Source organism: Mirounga leonina, unplaced genomic scaffold (genome assembly GCF_011800145.1).
Source record: "Mirounga leonina isolate KUSES-001 unplaced genomic scaffold, KU_Mleo_1.0 Mir_197, whole genome shotgun sequence".
NCBI classification, from domain to species: Eukaryota; Metazoa; Chordata; class Mammalia; order Carnivora; family Phocidae; genus Mirounga; species Mirounga leonina.
The window spans coordinates 14,787,168-14,808,702 of NW_023270494.1; the positions used below are offsets into that span (position 1 = coordinate 14,787,168).

The window sequence follows — 21,535 nt, forward strand, 5'->3', positions numbered from 1 at the left end:
TCTTTCTTTCTTTCTTTCTTTCTTTCTTTCTTTCTTTCTTTCTTTCTCTCTCTCTCTCTCTTTCTTTCTTTCTTTCTTTTAGAGAGAGAGAGAGAGCACAGGGTGGGGGAGCAGAGGGAGAGAGAATCCCAAGCAGACTCCCACTGAGCACAGAGCCTGATGCAGGGCTCGATCTCACAACCCTGAGACCACAAGCCCAACTGAAACGAAGAGTTGGATGCTTAACCAACTGTGCCATCCAGGCGCCCCACCTCAGTTTCATTTTTTCATATATTTCTCATTTCCCAATAAGACTGTATGATTCTCAGGGTACAGGGAACATATTTCTTTGTACGTCTAAGACGCTGGACTATAGGCACATATTGGACTGAAGGAGAGGTGCCATCCTTGCTAAGAAAAAAAGTTCCAGTACAAAAATTCAGGTCTAGACAAGTTCAAGTCCACAGCCCATCAAATAACAGTGAGGGCCATGCCCAGGGGCACAGATCTGGGACCTTAGCAGGGGTGCGGGAGTAACTAACAAGGATACCAAACTTTTTTTTTTAAGATTTTATTTATTTATTTATTTGTCGGGGAGAGAGAGAGAGAGCACAAGCAGGGGGAGCAGCAGGCAGAGGGAGAAGCAGGCTCCCCGCCGAGCACGGAGCCCGACTCTGGACTCGATCCCAGGACCCTGGGATCATGACCTGAGTTGAAGGCAGGCTCCTAACTGACTGAGCCACCCAGGCGTCCCAATGATACCAAACTTAAATAGAAATAACCTTCTCAAAGTCTAAACTCAACAAATGAACACGCAACCCAAGAGAGCTCCCAGGAATCCCCACAAAAATCAGAGCTTATTAAACAAAGGTTTGTGAACTAATTTGACTTGACAAAGGCCTCAGATAGCCATTGTTCTGAGTGCCCTCTCTGATTCTGTAGACCTCCTTTTCCCTGTGTTTGCTGGGTATCTTTGATGGCTCCCCCATCTTTGGCACTGGAGCCCTTACTTTGCCAAAGATAGTCGATAAATGAGAAGAAAAAAAAAAGGACAATGAAAATAATTTTGTGTGACTCTGGAAAGTCCTAAGAGATGAACGGAAGAGATGATTATAGAGCAAGAGTCTCTGCCCTAGTTCTTTCTATATTCTCAGTCCTTGCATTTTATCTGGCATGCAGGAGCATTTCAGAAAGTGTCTAAATGAATCAATGATTAAATGGTATATTGCTTGTCTATGGCAGCCTAATAAACCACCACTGTACACACACACACAAATAAATTTAAATATATATCTGTATATAAGATATAAGTAAAGCAACTATCTTACAAAATAAAATACCAGGCTTATATATTGCTTTACGTTTTATTTTCAAACTAGCCAGACTATCTTATCAACAACCCTTGAAAGAGAAAGGAAGTCCTGAAGAGCCAGGTCTATCACAGTAAAAGCAAAAGACAGTCTGCTCAATCGCTGACCATACTGGAGGAACAGCCCCTAGAATTCTCCTCCCTCAGAACGGATAGCCAAGAGTTCTGCCCTGCTAGTGCCTGCAATGAGGAAAGCAGCTTTTCCATTCTGAAGCACCCACTAGTGAACATCTGCAAAGTCAGAGCCAGCAGACCCTGGGTTCTGTTCAAGCCTTACCAGTTTGATAAGATTTGAGAGAAACAGGAATTAAAGATTCTATTTTGGGCGCCTGGGTGGTTCAGATGGTTAAGCATCTGCTTTCGGCTTAGGCCATGATCCCAGGGTCGAGTCCTGGGTGGGCTTCCCTGCTCAGGAGGGAGTCTGCTTCTCCCTCTTCCCTCTGCCCCTCCCCCCTGCTCATGCTCTCTCTCTCTCTCAAATAAATAAATAAAATCTTTTAAAAAAATAAAGATTCTATTTCTTCCCCCACTGGGATTTTTAGAAATTAGGCTAGCTTTAGAAGTTTGCAAAGGACTTTCTGATAAACAGGAATAACAATCCAATAAGGGTAGAAAACCTTGACCCTTTCAGTGCTATGACAGTATACACAGTTCTGATTAGAAGCTTTCGTTAGAGCTCATACCGCAATGCCAGAACAGAAGTGATGTAATCACTACCACTTTACATCTGACATTTGTTTCACAATGTACAAAATGCTTTACATTCTATGATCTTACAACACCTTTAAGAGGTAGACACAGTGGGTATTATTATGTCTGTATTTCAGATGGAAAAACTGAGGTTTAGAAAGATTATCAGACACAGTAAAATTACTGTGATCAGGAGTCAGAAGATGTGGATTTGCTTCCCGGCTCTACTCAATACCTTTGCATAAGCACTTTGCAAATTTTAAAGTATTATACATGTACTTACGACTGTTATTATTACTGTTGTTGAAAGTACTCTGTACACTGTAAAATCCTAGGTTAATAGATTAGTAATAATGACTTCCAGGCCAGTGCTCTTTTCACTATACTAACCTGTCAACTTCACAGAGAAATTGCACCTGCAGATAAAGCACTGTGAGTTGATGACCAGTAAAGGGATGCTGCTCATCACGGCCTGCAAAACTGTCCACGTGCCCCAGCCACACCTGGGATGGGCCACACATCTAAGAATGTTCAGCAGGCTCTAACCAGGCTGTAGGCTTCCAGGGATCTAATGTACAGGAGGAAGAAGAAGAGAGCACAGATCCTACCTCCTAGCAAACAGTTCATAGCTAAGCTCCTCATTGCCCATACTTCCATAGCTGCTCAGAATGCTTAGTTGGTGCCAAATGCATTCTTTTTTTTTTTTAAAGATTTATTTATTTATTTATTTGAGAGAGAGCACATGAGAGGGGGGAGGGTCAGAGGGAGAAGCAGACTCCCCACCAAGCAGGGAGCCTGATGCGGGACTCGATCCAGGGACTCCAGGATCATGACCTGAGCCGAAGGCAGTTGCTTAACCAACTGAGCCACCCAGGCGCCCCAAATGCATTCTTTTTCAATTAGTTACCTAGCTTGTTCACTTAGGGAAGAGGATGTCTGAAGTCCTACCAAGCAGAGATACTAAGTTAGGTTTTTCCAGTTCTTCCAGGCCTCAGCCCCCCCCAACATTGAACCCACAGCTCTTCTGGCTTTCCTTTGCTGTGTCCAGCTTGAGCCCCATGAGGTGATGCCAATCTCAGCTCTGCCTTGTAGCCAATACAGCCCTTCTCACGCTGAAGTAAGCACTCTTTGCCTCTGTTGGGCCATTCCCTCCCTAAATATGCAACCTTTCCTGCTGGCCAAAATACGTGGTTACTTTCAGCTGGAACTCTGCAGTTTGACTCTTTAGCCCTATTTGACATTTCCTAGCTAATTTGGCATCTCTTAGCCATTCAAATTAGGTTTTAATCTTTCATTCCTCTCTCCCAAGTATGGACCTTTCTGGCAGAAGAACTGGTAATGTAGAAAACGGTTTAATCCTATCCTAAGCCCAAGCAAATAAAAACAATAAAATTAATAAACATGGATTCACTCTGTAAATTGTAAAGTCCTATGTTAACAGATTATTAATGTCACCAGACTCTTAGGCCAGGTTCTATTTTTTTATTTTATTTTATTTTATTTTATTTTTTTATTTATTTTATTTATTTTATTTATTTTATTTTATTTTTATTTTATTTATTTTATTTTTTAATTTCATTTCATTTCATTTCATTTCATTTTATTATTTATTTTATATGTTATGTTAATCACCATACATTACATCATTAGTTTTTGATGTAGTGTTCCATGATTCATTGTTTGCGTATAACACCCATTCAATACGTGCCCTCTTTAATACCCATCACCAGGCTAACCCATCCCCCTACACCCCTCCCCTCTAGAACCCTCAGAGTTTGTTTCTCAGGGTCCACAGTCTCATGGTCCGTCTCCCCCTCCAATTTCCCCCCCACCTTTTTCCCTTCCTACTATCTTTTTTTTTTTAACATATAATGTATTTGTTTCAGAGGTACAGGTCTGTGATTCATCAGTCTTACACAATTCACAGCGCTCACCATAGCACACACCCTCCCCAATGTCTCTCACCCAGCCACCCCATCCCTCCCACCCCCCACCACTCCAGCAACCCTGTTTGTTTCCTGAGATTAAGAATTCCGCATTTCAGTGAGATCATATGATACATGTCTTTCTTTGATTGACTTATTTCGCTTAGCATAATACCCTCTAGTTTCATCCACATTGTTGCAAATGGCAAGATTTCGGGGTTTTTTTGATGGCTGCATAATATTCCATTGTATTTATATACCACATCTTCTTTATCCATTCATCTGTTGATGGACATCTTGGCTCTTTCCATAGTTTGGCTATTGTGGACATTGCTGCTAGAAACATTGGGGTGGGGTGCCTGGGTGGCTCAGTCGTTAAGCGTCTGCCTTCGGCTCAGGTCATGATCCCAGGGTCCTGAGATTGAGCCCAACATCGGGCTCCCTGCTCAGCAGGAAGCCTGCTTCTCCCTCTCCCGCTCCCCCTGTTTGTGTTCCCTCTCTCGCTGTGTCTCTCTCTGTCATATAAATAAATAAGATCTTAAAAAAAAAAGTTCCTTTAAAAAAAAAAAAAGAAACATTGGGGTGCACATACCCCTTCGGATCACTACATTTGTATCTTTGGGGTAAATACCCAGTAGTGCAATTGCTGGGTCGTGGGGTAGTTCTATTTTCAACTTTTTGAGGAACCTCCATATTGTTTTCCAGAGTGGCTGCGCCAGCTTGAATTCCCACCAACAGTGTAGGAGGGTTCCCCTTTCTCCGCATCCTCGCCAACATGGGTGTTGAGTTTGATAAGTTCTTTATAGATTTTTGGATACTAGCCCTTTATCTGATATGTCATTTGCAAATATCTTCTCCCATTCTATCAGTTGTCTTTTTGGTTTTGTTGACTGTTAGCTTTGCTATGCAAAAGCTTTTTATCTTGATGAAGTCCCAATTGTTCATTTTTGCCCTTACTTCCCTTGCCTTTGGTGATGTTTCTAGGAAGATGTTGCTGTGGCTGAGGTCGAAGAGGTTGCTGCCTGTGTTCTCCTCCAGGATTTTGATGGACTCCTGTCTCACATTGAGGTCTTTCAACCATTTTGAGTCTATTTTTGTGTGTGGTGTAAGGAAATGGTCCAGTTTCATTCTTCTGCATGTGGCTGTCCAATTTGCCCAACACCATTTGTTGAAGAGACTGTCTTTTTTCCATTGGACATTTTTTTTTTGCTTTGTCGAATATTAGTTGACCATAGAGTTGAGGGTCCATTTCTGGGGTCTCTATTCTGTTCCATTGATCTATGCATCTGTTTTTGTGCCAGTACCATACTGTCTTGAGGATTATGGCTTTGTAATAGAGCTTAAGTCCAGAATTATGATGCCACCAGCTTTGCTTTTCTTTTTCATCATTCCTCTGGCTATTTGGGGTCTTTTCTGGTTCCATACAAATTTTAGGATTATGTGTTCCATTTCTTTGAAAAAAGTTGATGGTATTTTGATAGGAACTGCATTAAATGTGTAGATTGCTCTAGGTCGCATTAACATCTTCACAATATTTGTTCTTCCAATCCATGAGCATGGAACGTTTTTCCATTTCTTTGTGTCTTCCTCAATTTCTTTCATGAGTATTTTATAGTTTTCTGATCCTTTGCCTCTTTGGTTAAATTTATTCCTAGGTGTCTTATGGTTTTGGGTGCAATTGTAAATGGGATCAACTCCTTAATTTCTCTTTCTTCTGTCTTGTTGGTGGTGTATAGAAATATAACTGATTTCTGTGCATTGATTTTATATCCTGCCACTTTACTGAATTCCTGTATGAGTTCTAGCAGTTTTGGGGTGGAGTCTTTTGGGTTTTCCACATAAAGTATCATATCATCTGCAAAAAGTGAGTTTGACTTCTTCTTTGCCAATTCGGATGCCTTCTATTTCTTTTTGTTGTCTGATTGCTGTGGCTAGGACATCTAGAACTATGTTGAATAGCAGTGGTGATAGTGGACATCCCTGCCGTGTTCCTGACCTTAGGGGAAAAGCTCTCAGTTTTTCCCCGTTGAGAATGATATTCACTGTGGGTTTCTCATAGATGGCTTTTATGACATTGAGGTATGTACCCTCTATCCCTACACTCTGAAGAGTTTTAATCAAGAAAGAATGCTGTACTTTGTCAAATGCTTTTTCTGCATCTATCGAGAGGATCATATGGTTCTTGTTCTTTCTTTTATTAACGTATTGTATCACGTTGATTGATTTGTGGATGTTGAACCAACCTTGCAGCCCAAGAAAAAGTCCCACTTTGTCGTGGTGAATAATCCTTTTAATGTACTGTTGGATCCTATTGGCTAGTATTTTGGTGAGAATTTTTGCATCCACGTTCATCAGGGATATTGGTCTGTAATTCTCCTTTTTGATGGGGTCTTTGTCTGATTTTGGGATCAAGGTAATGCTGGCCTCATAAAATGAGTTTGGAAGTTTTCCTTCCATTTCTATTTTTTGGAACAGTTTCAGAAGAATAGGTATTAATTCTTCTTGAAATGTTTGGTAGAATTCCCCTGGGAAGCCATCTGGCCCTGGGCTCTTGTTTGTTGGGAAATTTTTGATTACTGCTTCAATTTCCTTAGTGGTTATGGGTCTGTTCAGGTTTTCTATTTCTTCCTGGTTCAGTTTTGGTAGTTGATACATCTCTAGGAATGCATCCATTTCTTCCAGATTATCTACTTCGCTGGCATATAGTTGCTCATAGTTATGTTCTTATAATTGTTTGTATTTCTTTGGCGTTGGTCGTGATCTCTAGATCCCTCTTTCATTCATGATTTTATTTATTTGGGTCATTTCTCTTTTCTTTTTGATAAGTCTGGCCATGGGTTTATCAATCTTACTAATTCTTTCAAAGAACCAGCTCCTAGTTTCATTGATCTGTTCTACTGTTCTTTGGTTTCTATTTCATTGATTTCTGCTCTGATCTTTATTATTTCTCTTCTCCTACTGGGTTTAGGCTTTATTTGCTATTCTTTCTCTAGCTCCTTTAGGTGTAGCATTAGGTTGTGTATTTGAGGACTTTCTTGTTTCTTGAGAAAGGCTTGTATTGCTATATACTTTCCTCTTAGGACCTAGGCCAGGTTCTTTTCATTACACTAAGCTGTAAACACATCTCCCTCCGAGGTTTCCCTACCCCCATTTCACCCCACCCTTCCTGGAAATGTATTCACTGAGACTTTCTCCCCGTTTCTGCTTTTAGATTTTGCTGAAGAATGTCCCTCCTGGTCAGAAGCTGAACATCTGCTACAATTCCCAGAAGCAACCATTCTACAACCTTGACTTTATTAAGAGGAAAAAGTGATCTTGACATTTTCATTGCCTTTTACCCAATATTAGCATAAAACTTTGAGCTTCCATTTCTAAACAGCCATGCTAGTTCCACAGCTTCACATTTCCCCCAGATCTCCATGCCTCCTGGAATAGAATCTTAGATAGAATTCCCACTGATGAGTTTATCACAATGTGTAGAAACACATGATCTGTGTGGAGGAATGAACGTCCCAATGAATCGCTAAACACCTCCAAGAATGCACTTCATTTCTTGCCCAGCAAGCCAACAGTCCCTTATATAATATATAAAGTTGTGCTGTCCAAGACAGTAGCCACTAGCCTCATATGGCTATTTAAATTAAAATTAAGGGCGCCTGGGTGGCTCAGTTGGTTAAGCGACTGCCTTCGGCTCAGGTCATGATCCTGGAGTCCCAGGATCGAGTCCCGCATCGGGCTCCCTGCTCGGCTTGGAGTCTGCTTCTCCCTCTGACCCTCCTCCCTCTCATGCTCTCTGTCTCTCATTCTCTCTGTCTCAAATAAATAAATAAAATCTTTAAAAAAAAAAATTTAAAATTAAGTAAAATCTAAAATTCACTTCCTCAGTGGCTCAATAGCTACATGTGGCTAGTGGCTATTACCCTAGACAGCACAGATATAGAACACTTCTATCATCACACAAAGTATACTGGACAGCACTGACAGAGGCTGCTTATGAATAATACTGTTTTGTGAAATGGAGACTAAAAGCACAGAACATAGGTAATGAGTAACCAGTACTCCCTACAAATCCACTAAAATGACTTGTCTAGGAAATGAACGTCACACTCTTCCAGCACTTGGATCAGATCTGAAAGCACATTTTAGCTTTATGGGTAATTTGGTTCCTTACCAAAAATTTCTTTTTCTCACTGGCCCCTGCACATGAGCTTGTTGTTACTGTGGGGCTGTTCAGAAGGGCTGAGCTGCTGCTGTTGTGTTTTTTCTTTAAAAACAAAAAGACTGAGGTTAATAATTTGTACCCTCCATGCAACAGAAAAAATTTGATGATATTCAAGTAAATTGTGGGTCCTCAGAGCCAGTACCTCTTGTTAAGATTACTTCCTAACCAATAGGCAATCCTTTTTCACAGCCTTCTCCCTTCATAACCATGCACTTTACTTTAATAACACAGCAGCAGACACAGTACGAGATCAGGACTTTTCTTACAATAGCTTTTACGTTCCAAGCAAAAGGATCTCTAAAAGGTAATCTCCCTTCAAGGAATGATCAGGGACCACCATGCCACCCTCCTCTCCCCAGCCTGGTCCCTTTGGGTCTTCCAACTCAAGAAAGCTTCCCCTTTTCTCCTAACTGATATCCACACTAACAGCCCCATTTGGAGAAAGATCAGCTGATGGAGCAGCACACTCCACATAGGAAGACAGGAAGGAAAGTGAGGTCATTAGGCTCAAGCCTGGGGGAGGGGACTCACTTCTGGTAAAACGCTCCTTCCAAAAGCAGCTTTGAATAGGAAAGAGTTACAGCAAGGCAGAACCCACACAATTAGACAGAATAATGTCTGAAAACAGTACAAGAATGGGCCCTATTCTGTCGTTCCCCCAGTTCTGTAAGGTAGCCATAAAAATAAAAGCAGCTTTCTAAGCCAATCCTTCTGTTACATCATGATATAAAAGGACTCAGGGTCCCTCGTTTTCCTAAAGGCAGGAAATACTCTGAGAGGCTATATCTAGCAGACCTTAGACAGGAAAAGTTCTAGGGCCTTACTCTTTCTCTAGGAACCAAGGATTCTTCTGAAGAATTGGTAAACAAGGTGCAAATGAGGAGAAAGAAGGTTAGCTGATAAAGAAGAGAAACACAAGGGAAAATGGCATGGACAAATTTTCAGCAAACACACCAAACATAGGCATATAATATAGCACCAGATACCCAGTAGCGAAGAAAGTGCTCCATCATTCACTCCTCTCTGCAGGCCAAAGTACCCAGGAATCAGGGAGTTCGTAAATGACACTGGAGGTGGGAAGAAGGTTCTCAACAGTGCACGGGTTCAAATGTTAACAAAAATAGCAACTGTTTTCCTAAAGAAGTACACTACTCGCAATAAAATAGGCACTCAGCTACCCAAGTTAATATAAGGGGAAACAATTATAAACAACAATAATAAAATCACTCATTGTTACCTTTAGAATATACTACATGACACTTTATTAAATAAATTTCCCTTCCTAATTATATTTTATATAAGCTAATACTAATGGATTAATTTTTCCTAAGTGTATACCGTAAGGTAGTTAAAAAACTTTCTGAATTAGAGATTATGAATCTGGATTAAACATTTGCCAAATAATCAGTAAAGGAAGAGCTATATGAATACTCTCTCTAAAAGTAAAGGAATTACTCTTATTCTCCGCAGATGAAACACTGGGCACAAGGTCAGATGCACAAGGCTCTGGGCCTCTAGATCGTGACCCACATGATCTGGTATATATACCATGACTGGTATATATCACTTACCATTTAACAGACTGTGAAAGAAAGGGGCCAATAGCATTCAAGCCTGGTAGTAGAGTATCCTTGGCTTCTTCAAATATTTCCCATTTGAAAACCCCTCCCCAGCAATTTAGTTGGGTCTGCCATGGCCACACACACCTGCCTATTTGGGTGACCCGTGTCTTTGTTCTTCATGGTCTCATATCCAGGCACCCGGGGACGTCGGCTCATCTGGAGGGCCACCAGATCCTTCATGATTGAGTTCAATGCCTCCTGTTCGTCTGCAACAAAAGAGAGCACATGGGCTACGATACTTCAATAAGGACCATAGGCAAGTGTTGAATCACTATATTGTACACCTGAAACTATTATTACACTGTATGTTAACTAACTGGAATTTAAATAAAAACTTAAAAAAAAATACAGACCAGCAAATTACTATCACAAATTATATGACTAATACTCAGGGAGTTCTGCCCAGGTAAAATGACTAACTCTGTAACTATAATCACATGCATCTGATGTCTGAAGAGTAGGTAACTGAGGTCAGACTATGGCTACTTATATTTTAATTGATTCTTAACAACTCTCCAATCAGATTTCTGGCAGCAATATTTACCAATTCACCGGTGGCAAGGGAGGTGCTCAAACAGGGCAACTCTTCCAGTGTCAGAGAAACCCAACCAGGAAAAACAGATGAAAAGTTGCAGTGTAGTAGGGTACTGAGTGAAAAGATGAATTCACGGAGAGCTGATTATAGGTCAGAGTCACACCCAGACTTATTCTTAAAGCATCCCATGTAGAAGAGCACATTTTAAAAGGTACCAAAAAAAAAAAAAAAGTACCAAACAAGGCCTCAGGTAGCTGCTTTGAATAGAAGTTGTTTTACAAGCCTAGTCTTTGAACGCCCCCCCTCCCAAATCTTTACAAGTTTATAGGCCTTCTGCTTCCCACAGGGAAGCCAAAAGGCAATTCTATTGTTTTTCTTCCCTAACTGACGAAGCAATGCATTGTCTCTGCCTTACTGGTATTACTTTTAATCCCCTTTTCTTGAAATAGCATAGAGTTACTAGAATTCTCCCGTACTGAAGACAACTGGACAAAACCCAGAACCCAAACCAGCCCAATTCCATGTTTTGCAAAATTCTCCCAGGTCCTTCAAGAGATCCTCATCTACTCAAATAGCATTTGGGAGTTGAAAATAAATCTGTTGATCTGGAAAGGAGTATGAAAGATGAGTTGTTACACATGTTCTGGTGACAACTGAGTCACTCGGGGACCTGGAGCACACCTTAAAAGAAGCAAGTACAAGAGACTCCACCCAGAGAGCACCTATCTTTTGTCTTTTGTCATTGGGTTCCTTGGAAATGTTCTAACACCTTGTGGAAAGAACATCATGAAGTACAGAAAGTAAATCTGTGCTATTTGCCTCTTCCCTCTTTCTAGATCAAATGTGCTCAGGTGCCCTACACACCCTCTGAGGAGGTGCAAGAAAGGGAGAAGGGTGCCCATGTGGAGGTTTTTGCCTGCTCATAGAAGTAAAATCAGACTTAAAATGTGCAGGAAAAACACCAGTAGAGTAGCTTCCCATCTAATTCCATTTCAAAATATATACCAAAGTATGTTTGAGCATTGATGTAGGGCCAAAAGGATAAATAAATGGGATAGCGAATGTAAAGGAAGTGGGTATCTACAGAAAGATATGTCAGAATTAAAACACATACATCCCAAGATAAAATACACAGTCACAGTGAAAACAAAAACAAACACAAACACATACATCCCATCAATTATTTTATATTTTCTAGCGATTTCCCTGTAGGCTCCTTAAAGAAAGGGAACTTGCATGATATTTTGTTTTGTTTTGTTTTTTAACCTCCCAACCAAGATTTAAAAATTAGAGCATAACATCTAAGCTAGGAAGACTGGCTTATATATACAATATGTATAGGCTTTTATATTAAGTTGGCTTACATACTATTTAATATATGTGTGTACAATTTTGGGGCCAACTGTAGCAGTAAATTGGGATCACTATAAAGAGGATTATGACTGGGTAGGTGTTTTCTGAGGCACATCCAGTGATATTCCTAACAGGAGAACACATGGAGTTTTCAGTTATCAAGGTAACCACCCTGTGAATTGGCAATTTCTGTTGTTGTCTCAACTCAGATACTGAACCTAGATGGATGTGAATATACACACAGACGCACAACACACATGCTTTTCAAGTCAAATCCACGACAAGTAGAATTACAGAATCATTTCTAATTCTATACAAGATGATGCTATTATAAGAGCTGGTTTATCAGGTTGACAAATTCGGTTTCCAGGAAGCTAACCAATTCTTGGCATTACTTCATGGATAAACTTGTTTGGTAGTTCCAGCACTGAGAACACACTAGAGGAATGGTTTGGCACTATCTCCTAAAAGTCAGGATAACTGACAGAAGGGACACAGGGTTATTGAATCTGATTTTTGTCAAAGTCGAAAACAGGTTCTTAAACTGATACTTCAAACTAAGGATGTGGATAAAGACAGGAAGTAAATCAAGTGGCTCTTTTAGGCATTTCTTCCTGGATTGAGATTTTAACTGAATTATTAACATTCTATAAAAACAAAAACAAACAAACTTAAAAACAAACAAACTTAAAAACAAATAGCAGCTTTCTTAGAGTGCAGCAGTCATTTATATGCACTTTGAAGTCAGAAAGACCTGGATTTAAGGAGGCTTTGAACAAATCACTTATTCCCCCTAAGCCTCAGTTTCCTCATCTGTAAAATGGAGATAATAAAAGTATCATCTCGGGGCACCTGGGTGGCTCAGTTGGTTAAGCGACTGCCTTCGGCTCAGGTCATGATCCTGGAGTCCCGGGATCGAGTCCCGCATCGGGCTCCCTGCTCGGCAGGGAGTCTGCTTCTCCCTCTGACCCTCCTCCCTCTCATGCTCTCTGTCTCTCATTCTCTCTCTCGCAAATAAATAAAATCTTAAAAAAAAAAAAAAAAAGTATCTCACAGAGCTGCTGTAAGAACTAAAGGACAAAGAACTTACAAATTATTCCTCATGGTACCTAATACTTAGTAAAGCTAAAAAAAAATGCTGGCTATTATCATCAATGGAAGAAGGTCAGTGGGAAAAGACTGTACACTACTTAATCTACCCTAATGCTTAATTTTATTCCTGAATTTTTATTAGGCATTAACAATAACCATTTACTGAGTACCAATATGTATTATACATTAGATAGTTTCAAGCTGTTCAAACTCTAGGGGTAAAAGAATGAATGAGACCCAAATACAAGGTTACACACATAAAGTGATTGACTTAAGACAGTATACAAACCAGAGTACATAAACACGCATGTGTAAAAAAAATTTTACAGTGAGTAGCAAGAGGTTTTATAGATGATTTTACATAATTACTAACAGAATAAGGATTCTTTCAGAAAAGCAAGCTGTTCCAGCTACGCAGGAGAGCTTAAAAAATGAAGTGAAGATGAGAAAGGACCTAAAAGCAAGTGAGGGGACTGAGGGGAAGAAAAGCGGGTCAGGGACTGATCCTCAATGAGCAGTAATCCTTATTGAGTAGAGTAGGAAGAAGGTATGCTGGCAAAGAAAACTTTAACAGGGCTGGAAAAAAACAAGAGTGACACCCAGCAGTCAGGACCAAAGAAGGACAGCGGCAGGCATAGGCCAGGCAGGTCCAATAGAGTGGTAGAGGCAGAAACAAAATTTTAAAGGGAATCAAGAAGCTGGAGATTAAAAGGAAATTGGAAGTAGTAGAAATCAACAATTCATTTGTGAACTTTACACATGAACAACTTGAAGCTGGGGTAATAGTTAGTGTGCTATAACCTTGAAAAGATTTCCTGAGGATGGAGGTGGTTTGACACACTTAAAAGCTACCAGGAAGAGGGGCGCCTGGGTGGCTCAGTTGGTTAAGCGACTGCCTTCGGCTCAGGTCATGATCCTGAGTCCCTGGATCGAGTCCCGCATCGGGCTCCCTGCTCAGCAAGGAGCCTGCTTCTCCCTCTAACCCTCCCCCCTCTCATGTATTCTCGCTCTCTCAAATAAATAAATAAATCTTTAAAAAAAAAAAAAAAGCTACCAGGAAGAAGCACAGAGGAAGAAGTTCATTCTAGAGATTAAGAGGTTATGACTATAGAGGGAAGGAGTATTCATAGAAAATAGAAAAGAAGGGATCTATGAGATAGGGATTAGAGTTCAGGCTTAAAAAGTGGAAGCTCTCAAGCAGTCTTAAGCAGACAGCTATCCATACTTATCCAGCAGCACGGACTTTTCCGTCTCCGGATACCCTGACCTATGGTCTGGGGGCTGCCAGGCAACACACTCCTCTCTCCTTAGCTCCGGCACGAAGTCAATCTTGCAGACTGAACTACTACTTCTATCTAAAAGCAGGGTCTTAAGGCACTCCCATTTATGAATTCCCTTGGCTAAAAACCCAGAAAAGTTTCTAGTAGCACCAATAGACACTGTTGTCCTGTATGACATCTGTGTACTATGTCAGACACTCTCCCTTTTCCATATATACAAATCCCCAAAGTAATGTTTTAATTGTTGTTTTCATTTAACTAACATTGTTATTTCTTCATGTGGCCAGTGCTCTACCCAGCACTGCCGGATTGTCTGATCGCACTGCTTACCCAGGAGATGCTGTTTTCAGTGTCCCTGAGTCAGATTTTACTATCTTTTTTTTTCTTTCTTTAAAGATTTTATTTATTTGACAGAGAGAGAGAGAGCATGAGCAAGCACAAGCAGGGGGAGTGGCAGACAGAGGGAGAGGGAGAAGCAGACTCTCCACTGAGCAGGGAGCCCCATATGGGGCTCGATCCCAGGACCCTGGGATCATGACCTGAGCTGAGGGCAGACGCTTAACCAACTGAGCCACCCAGGCGCCCCCAGATTTTACTATCTTAATCTTCATGACATTTCACATACCCCCACTGCCTCCACCTTGTCAGTACCCGGGCAAACATCATTTTATAGTAAGTACAAACAAAAGGCCTGAGCCTCAATTCACAAGAGACTTTTTTCCTTCATGGACATGGTTGAACCTTTGCTAGATCTCAAAGTCAAATTCTGGTATTTTTCTGTTTCTGGGATATAACAGCCCTTCCAAAGGAACTGATCGTTCAAAATATATTTATTTTTAATTTTTAAAAAAATTTTAAAAAGATTTTATTTATTTATTTGGCAGAGACAGAGAGAGCACAAGCAGGAGGAGCAGCAGACAGAAGGAGAGGAAGAAGCAGGCTCCCCGCTGAGCAGGGAGCCTGATGCGGGGCTCGATTCCAGGACCCCGGGATCATGACCTGAGCCAAAGACACTTAACCTACTGAGCCACCCAGGTGCTCCTGACAGTTGGATTTTATTTTATTTTATTTTTTATAAAAGATTTTATTTATTTATTTGACACAGAGAGAGACAGTGAGAGCAGGAACACAAGCAGGGGGAGCAGAAGAGGGAGAAGCAGGCTTCCCGCCGAGCAGGGAGCCTGAATTGGGGCTCGATCCCAGGACCCTGGAATCATGACCTGAGCTGAAGGCAGATGCTTAACTGACCGAGCCACCCAGGCACCGCAGGAAGCAGTTTTCTTGGTTCTGTTTATATAAGCTATTCCTTTAGTCTTCGCACATTTATTTATAGTCTCTTATGTGTCAGGAACAGTATTAGGCCCTATATCTGCATTTATCCTGCCTTAAGAAGTTACTTTAAGAAGGTAAGGTGAACTAGAAACATGTAAACAAGTCAGTACAAGTGGTATTGTAGGTACTTTATCAAAATGGTATAAAGGTGCATAGGAGCGAGAGATCAATTCTGTAGTTTGGGGATTGACATACATAATCCTATAGTTTCCAGACCTTTAGGTTAAATTCATTAAACATTAAAATAAAATATAGCAGTGATATGTTGATTCTTATGAGGAAGCAACAGCTTACTTTGTAGTATGTATTTTTAAATTTGGGGGCGCCTGGGTGGCTCAGTCAGTTAAGTGTCTGCCTTTGGCTCAGGTAATGATCTTGGGGTCCTGGGATCGAGTCCCGAGTCAGGCTCCCTGCTCAGTGGGGAGTCTGCTTCTCCCTCTCACTCTGCCTCTCCCCCAGCTTGTGCTCAGTGTCTCTCTCACTCTGGCTCACTCTCTCTCTCAAATAAATAAAGAAAATAAAAATAAAAAATAAGGGGCGGCTGGGTGGCTCAGTCGGTTATGCGTCTGCCTTTAATGCTGACTCATTAAATTGTGACCCCAATTTCAATCAAAACAGTTGTTGGCCAGAGTCTAGATTGTCAGGTTGTCAGATTCTAGACAAGCTGAACTGACAGCGGTCTAATTGGGAGCTCACAACAGCCCTGGAATCTTAGAGACCCAAGGTGTCTGTAAATCACAATGATTCTGACTTCCAACCAAGCTATCAAAGCAGAACCAACCCATCCTTAATCCTGTACTCAGTTCACTATAGTTTCCTGTAACATTTCCAAGTTGTTACATGTTTTTCAGTAACACTTCCCACTAAGTTTCAGACTGCATTTATAAAAAGTCCAAATGTACACTAGTGAATTAGTCTCAAGTGTTATTAACAGCATTTGCCACTATAATTACTAAAACTGGGAGAGAATTCTAGTGACCAAGAAAAATGACCAGTCAATCCCAATTTTTTTAATAACCACATAGTATTAAAGCCAAAAAAAAGAAGCATATCTCCATATTTCCTATTATTTACAAGGATAAGTGTACTACAGGGATGAATGTAGTTCCCACTAGAAATTTACTGGGGCTAACAGCCAATATAAAATCTAACCTGTTTTTATTACCAACCCAAGCTGTCAAACAAGCTTGAGTCTGGGGCTTTGAACAGCTCAGGAAAATAGGACTGTTAACCAAAGAACCTGCAGGGCAGGGACTCCAATTAGTTTTGATCCTTTCCTCACTGGGCTTAAGTTTAACAAGTATAATGAAACTATTAATAAGTCTGTATGTCTCGGGCGCCTGGGTGGCTCAGTTGTTAAGCAACTGCCTTCGGCTCAGGTCATGGTCCCAGGGTCCTGGGATCGAGTCCCATATCGGGCTCTCTCCTCTGCGGGAAGCCTGCTTCTCCCTCTCCCACTCCCCCTTGCTTGTGTTCCCTCTCTCACCATGTCTCTCTCTGTCAAATAAATAAATAAAATCTTTAAAAAAAAATAATAAGTCTGTATGTCTCTCTTATCAACCTCTTGCTGTATCACAGTTTACTTAGAGCCACAGCAACTAAAGAAAACTAACCTGGGAATCTGAATTTTCATCATATACATCACCAAAAAGGAAACCAGTACTTAAGAGAGAGACTGTGTGTGTGTGTGTGTGTGTGTGTACACAAATCCTTTGTGAACCTTTTATAAAGTAAATTAAAGATCAGGCTCTGGAAGAATTCAGTATTAGCTCTAATTGCATATCAAGGTCATCTACAAAAAAGAGAGAATGGTATGAGGGGAACCCACTGAAGAAAGCTAGGCAGTAGCTCTTAAACCAGCTTGCCTAATTTTTTCGGTAGCCACCAAGCAAGTTAGTTCCCCTCTCACTGCCTCAGTTTCTTTATGTAAAACAGACAGTGGGAACACATGAAAAGCAGAGTTCCTGGTCCTCTTTTCTTTGGGGTTCTGGCCCCTACCAATATAGTTCCTTTCCTCCCCATCACTTGTCTCTCCATAAACTCATACACTTAAAATAGTTTTTAAAAATGTCTTGAAGGGGCTCAGTCGTTAAGCCTTCGGCTCAGGTCGTGATCCTGGGGTCCTGGGATCGAGCCCCGCATCGGGCTCCCTGTTCAGCGGAAAGTCTGCTTCTCCCTCTCCCGTTCTCCCTGCTTGTGTTCCCTCTCTCGCTGTCCCTCTCTCTGTCAAATAAATAAATAAAATCTTAAAAATAAAATAAAAATGTCTTGAAATGTGAAAACAGGCTGACATCCATTTTCAGGTTGGACATGCAAATATAATCAACAAATCTGGGCACTCTTACTGATTCAGCAGTCAAGAAAGTGGGGAGTGGGAGTCTGCCCATCCTCAAGTATTACATACTCCCTCTCAGGACTTAAGACTGCCCTCACAAGACAAAGAGGAAAGACTATCACAAACATAAGTTCACAAACCAATTCAAGGACTGAGTTCAATCATCAAATTCCAAAACACAAGATAAATGTTTGAAGCCTGGGGAGGACAAGAATTATGTGCCCCATTTATAGTAAATGTTTGGTAAGTATTTGTTGAATTATGTATTTAAATACCAAGCCTTACTGGGTTCCTTTTATGCTTTCTGTCACAGGAGACTTACCCCAGAAGAGCACACGCTTTTGAAGCAAAGCATGGGAAGGAAACAGTAAACCCAGCAAATGAACAAACCCATCCTTTACTGTACAAGGGCAGCGTAGAATAGAACAAGGCAATTCATTCAAAGGCACAGTGTAGAGACAGGCAGCAAAACAGTATCTGCTCAATGTGATACAGCATACACTTAACCTTCTACGAAACGACCTGACCTTGCTACAGGGCAAAGCAAATATTAACGTTCCCTCTTCACATGCATGGCACTTCACAGATACAATGAATGCCTTTGCAAAGGATCCTTTCATTGAGGTTTACTCCATGGTTATTTAGGACAATACCAAATACTTTGCAAAACTTGTGATTGTGGACAACAGTAACACAATAACCGATCCAACAAGAGAAACAAAGTACATCTAAAATGTTATTTGCTTCTTAACCTAGTCCAATAATCATTTGCTAAATTACCAAAAAGGACAACGAAACAGAATTCAGTTCAAATGCCGCGTGTGGAAGGCATTAAAAGCGTTTCTTAGATTACATCTTCACAACTGAAATTTCAAGTATTGATAAAAAGGAAATGATTTCATAGATTCTTTTGTGCAGGGAATGCTTCTTTTAAAAGTTACATAATTTCAGGGATACCGCTAAATAAAAATAATGGATGTAAAACACTGCAACCGGATTTTTCAAGAAGTAGGATGTGGATTATAACTGGCAGTCCCCGACCAATTCCTAACCTCCAGCAATCTGCGTGCGGCTCGCATTTCTCAACCGCGCTGTTGATAACAGTGATTGCCGTTTTAATCACCTCCCAGCCTATCTCCCCGCACGCCCTCCCCCCTGCGCTGGGGCGCGCACAGGGCTCGAGAGCAAGCCCCGGGAACTCTCGCTGGCCGGCCTGTGTGAGCAAAGGGAAGGAAATGACACAGGCAGGAAAAAAAAGCAAATCAAGGAAAAGACACAACAGCAGCTGGGCCTGCACCAGCCTCCAGCCCGGGCCCCACACTGAGCTCCCGCTCCCCCGCCCTCGAACTCGCGGTCCGGCTCGCTCGGGCCGGAGCGGGCTGCCCCGCCGAGCACGGGCCCTCGATCCCGCCGCCGCCGCCTCGGGATGAGCCCGCCGCGCGGCCCAGAAGAAGGCTGCCCAGGGGGCTCTGCCGGCCGGGACCGCCCCGGCGGGCCGGGGAAAACCGAACCCCCGCCCCGGCCGCCGAGCGCGAGCGGGGCGGGCGGGCGGGCGCCGTCGGTCCGCAGCCCGGGCCGGGCGGGCTGTCCATGCCTGTCAGGCGGCCGCCCAGGGTCCTCCTCCCCTCAGCCCGGGGCGGGGCGACGCGAAGCAGCGCGGGCACAGGCCGGGGCGGTGGCGACACTCACCCATGGTGGCGATGGCGGCGGCGGCGGCTCGGGCCCGAGTGTCACCTCCGCAGCCGGAGCTGCATGCCGGGGGCCCGGGCGGCGGGGACGGCAGCGGGCCTGGCTCCGCGCGGGGGGCGCGGGCTGCGCTCGGGGCCCCCGCCGCCTCCCCAGGCTCCGGCTCCGGCTCCGCCCGCGGCCGGGTGCTGTGGCATGGGCAGGGTGGCCCGCTACATCCCCGGCGCTCCTCGGCTCGGCCCAGCCCGGCCTCGGCGGCGCCGCTCGGCCCGCCCGCCCGCCAGTCTCTCAGTCCCTCAGCCGCTCCGTCCGGCCACCGTTCTCCACCTCAGGAACGCTCCGAAAAACAAACCGCTGGTCGCGCAGCTCGCCCCCTTGTCTGTCACTCACCGCAGCGCCCGCCAATCCCAGGCAGTCGCTGGACCTTCGTACCACCCCCACTCACTTCACCAGCCAATAACAGGGAGGAAGTCGCTGCCCCAGTCGCCCCCCAACCCCGCTCTCTCCCCAACACCCTAACTCTCAGTCGCCAGCTAATCATCAGCACCACACGATGAACCAATCCCGCCTACTCTCGTAGGATGCCAATGGGCGAAGCCAAGGCCGTTTCCGAGGGCTGTCTAACTGCCTGCCAATCATCGAAACAGCACCCGGTTCACTCTCTGCTAGCCAATCACGCAGAGGGCTCTGAGCACCCGCCTCTGCGCATCCCTCGCCGTCTCGCCCTCCCTCTCTCCCCGGGAGGTGTTGGTTGCTCCAATCACAGCTCGCGCGTGAGGCTCCGCCCACATTCCCACCTCCCGTGGGTCACTGAAGGCTCGGCGGGCGCGCGGGCTGGCGCTGTTCCCCTCCGGCTACTTTGGGGCTGGAGTTTGGGAAAGCGGCTGGAGGGGCCGTCGGCCTCCCGCCCTCCCTGCTCTCGGCCGCCAGGGTGGCCCCTGAGTCCGGCGTCCTGCTCCTCCCTGTGCCCGCACCGGGCGCGCAATAAGCGGGGAGGGTTCAGGCTCTGAGCGCTTCCCGGCCTGTGGCCCCCTCTGCCGCCGGATCCCCTGACAAGTCCTCCGGTCCGGACGCTGCGCTTGCCCGGAGGCAGGGGCGGCCTCACCACTGCCCGCCTTTTCCTGGGTCTCCTACCTCCGGGGTCACACCCTCCGAGGGGCTGGGGTAGTACTGGAATGTGGGTCCTCGGAAGTCTGGGAGTTCCGCTGCTGGCCAGGGCCAACACCAGTAAGTGACAAAGTCAGAGAGGTTCTTTCGGATAAAAGCTTTTTTTCTTTGGTTATGAAAGCAATACAAGCTCTTCGAAGTAAAACTGAAAAAAAAAAAAAAAATTCCACCCCAAGGATAATTTTATCTCTTTCCTACCAAGATATACGTTTGACAAAAATAGCTCCGTATTGTTTTGTAGTATGCTTACATTTTATTATAAGTGTTTTCCCGTGCCACTGAAATATTGTTCCGAAACAATTGTACTGGCTGCATATTTCAAAATAGAGAATGACCATAATTTCTCCAACCCTCATTGTTCAACATTTTATACACCCAGGTCTTCAGATGCCAAGTCCATCACAATCAATATGGGCTCCCTTCCTCTAGTCCTTGTTCCGGTGTAATACAAATCAGACGCCGGAATAATCTTCCTCTGATGCCATTTCCAACCGTCAACTAAGAATCTTTGGTGGTGGCTTTGCCTTGGGTGCCAAATCTCTCAAGAATTATCTTGGACTCCTCTCTTTCTTTACACTCCTTCCTCCCCCCAATATTTAATCAGGCCCCTTGTCCTGGTTTTTTTTCCCCCCTCCCCAACAAGCTTTTAAATCTGTCATTCTCCCACTTGATTAGATCCCTACCCAGTTTATTGTAGTTCCTGACTATAATAATCTTTTTTCTGGGAAGGGGAGAAAGAAAAAAGGGAAAGAAAATTAATAATTATGTCATTTATTATATGCCAGGCACATCATCTTATTTAATCTTTCCAATAACTGAGGTAAGCAATACTATTGGCATTTAAATGATGAAATTGAAGCTCAGAGAAGTTAAGGACCATGTCCAAGTGGTAGAGCCAGGATTCATACCAGGTCTATCTGCCACCCAAAGGTCATGTTCTTGTACCAG

General features: G+C 43.3%; 1 protein-coding gene across 3 annotated transcripts in view; it reads right to left on the reverse strand.

Moving 5' to 3' along the window:
* The window catches only part of MAP3K3 (mitogen-activated protein kinase kinase kinase 3), a 64,568-nt gene extending 45,051 nt beyond the window's left edge, over window positions 1-19,517 (reverse strand). Inside the window, exons 1-3 of one of the 3 annotated variants that reach the window (XM_035026309.1) lie at window positions 19,424-19,517; window positions 9,892-10,013; window positions 8,135-8,227 (exon numbers count right to left, since the gene is read on the reverse strand). In XM_035026309.1, the coding sequence (XP_034882200.1) occupies window positions 8,135-8,227; window positions 9,892-10,013; window positions 19,424-19,427 (219 nt within the window). In that variant the 5' untranslated portion in view covers window positions 19,428-19,517. Of the gene's footprint in view, window positions 1-8,134; window positions 8,228-9,171; window positions 10,014-19,423 lie in introns of those variants that run through there. The other 2 variants (XM_035026310.1, XM_035026311.1) reach the window with 2 other exon arrangements.
* Between the last annotated feature and the right edge of the window lie 2,018 nt (window positions 19,518-21,535).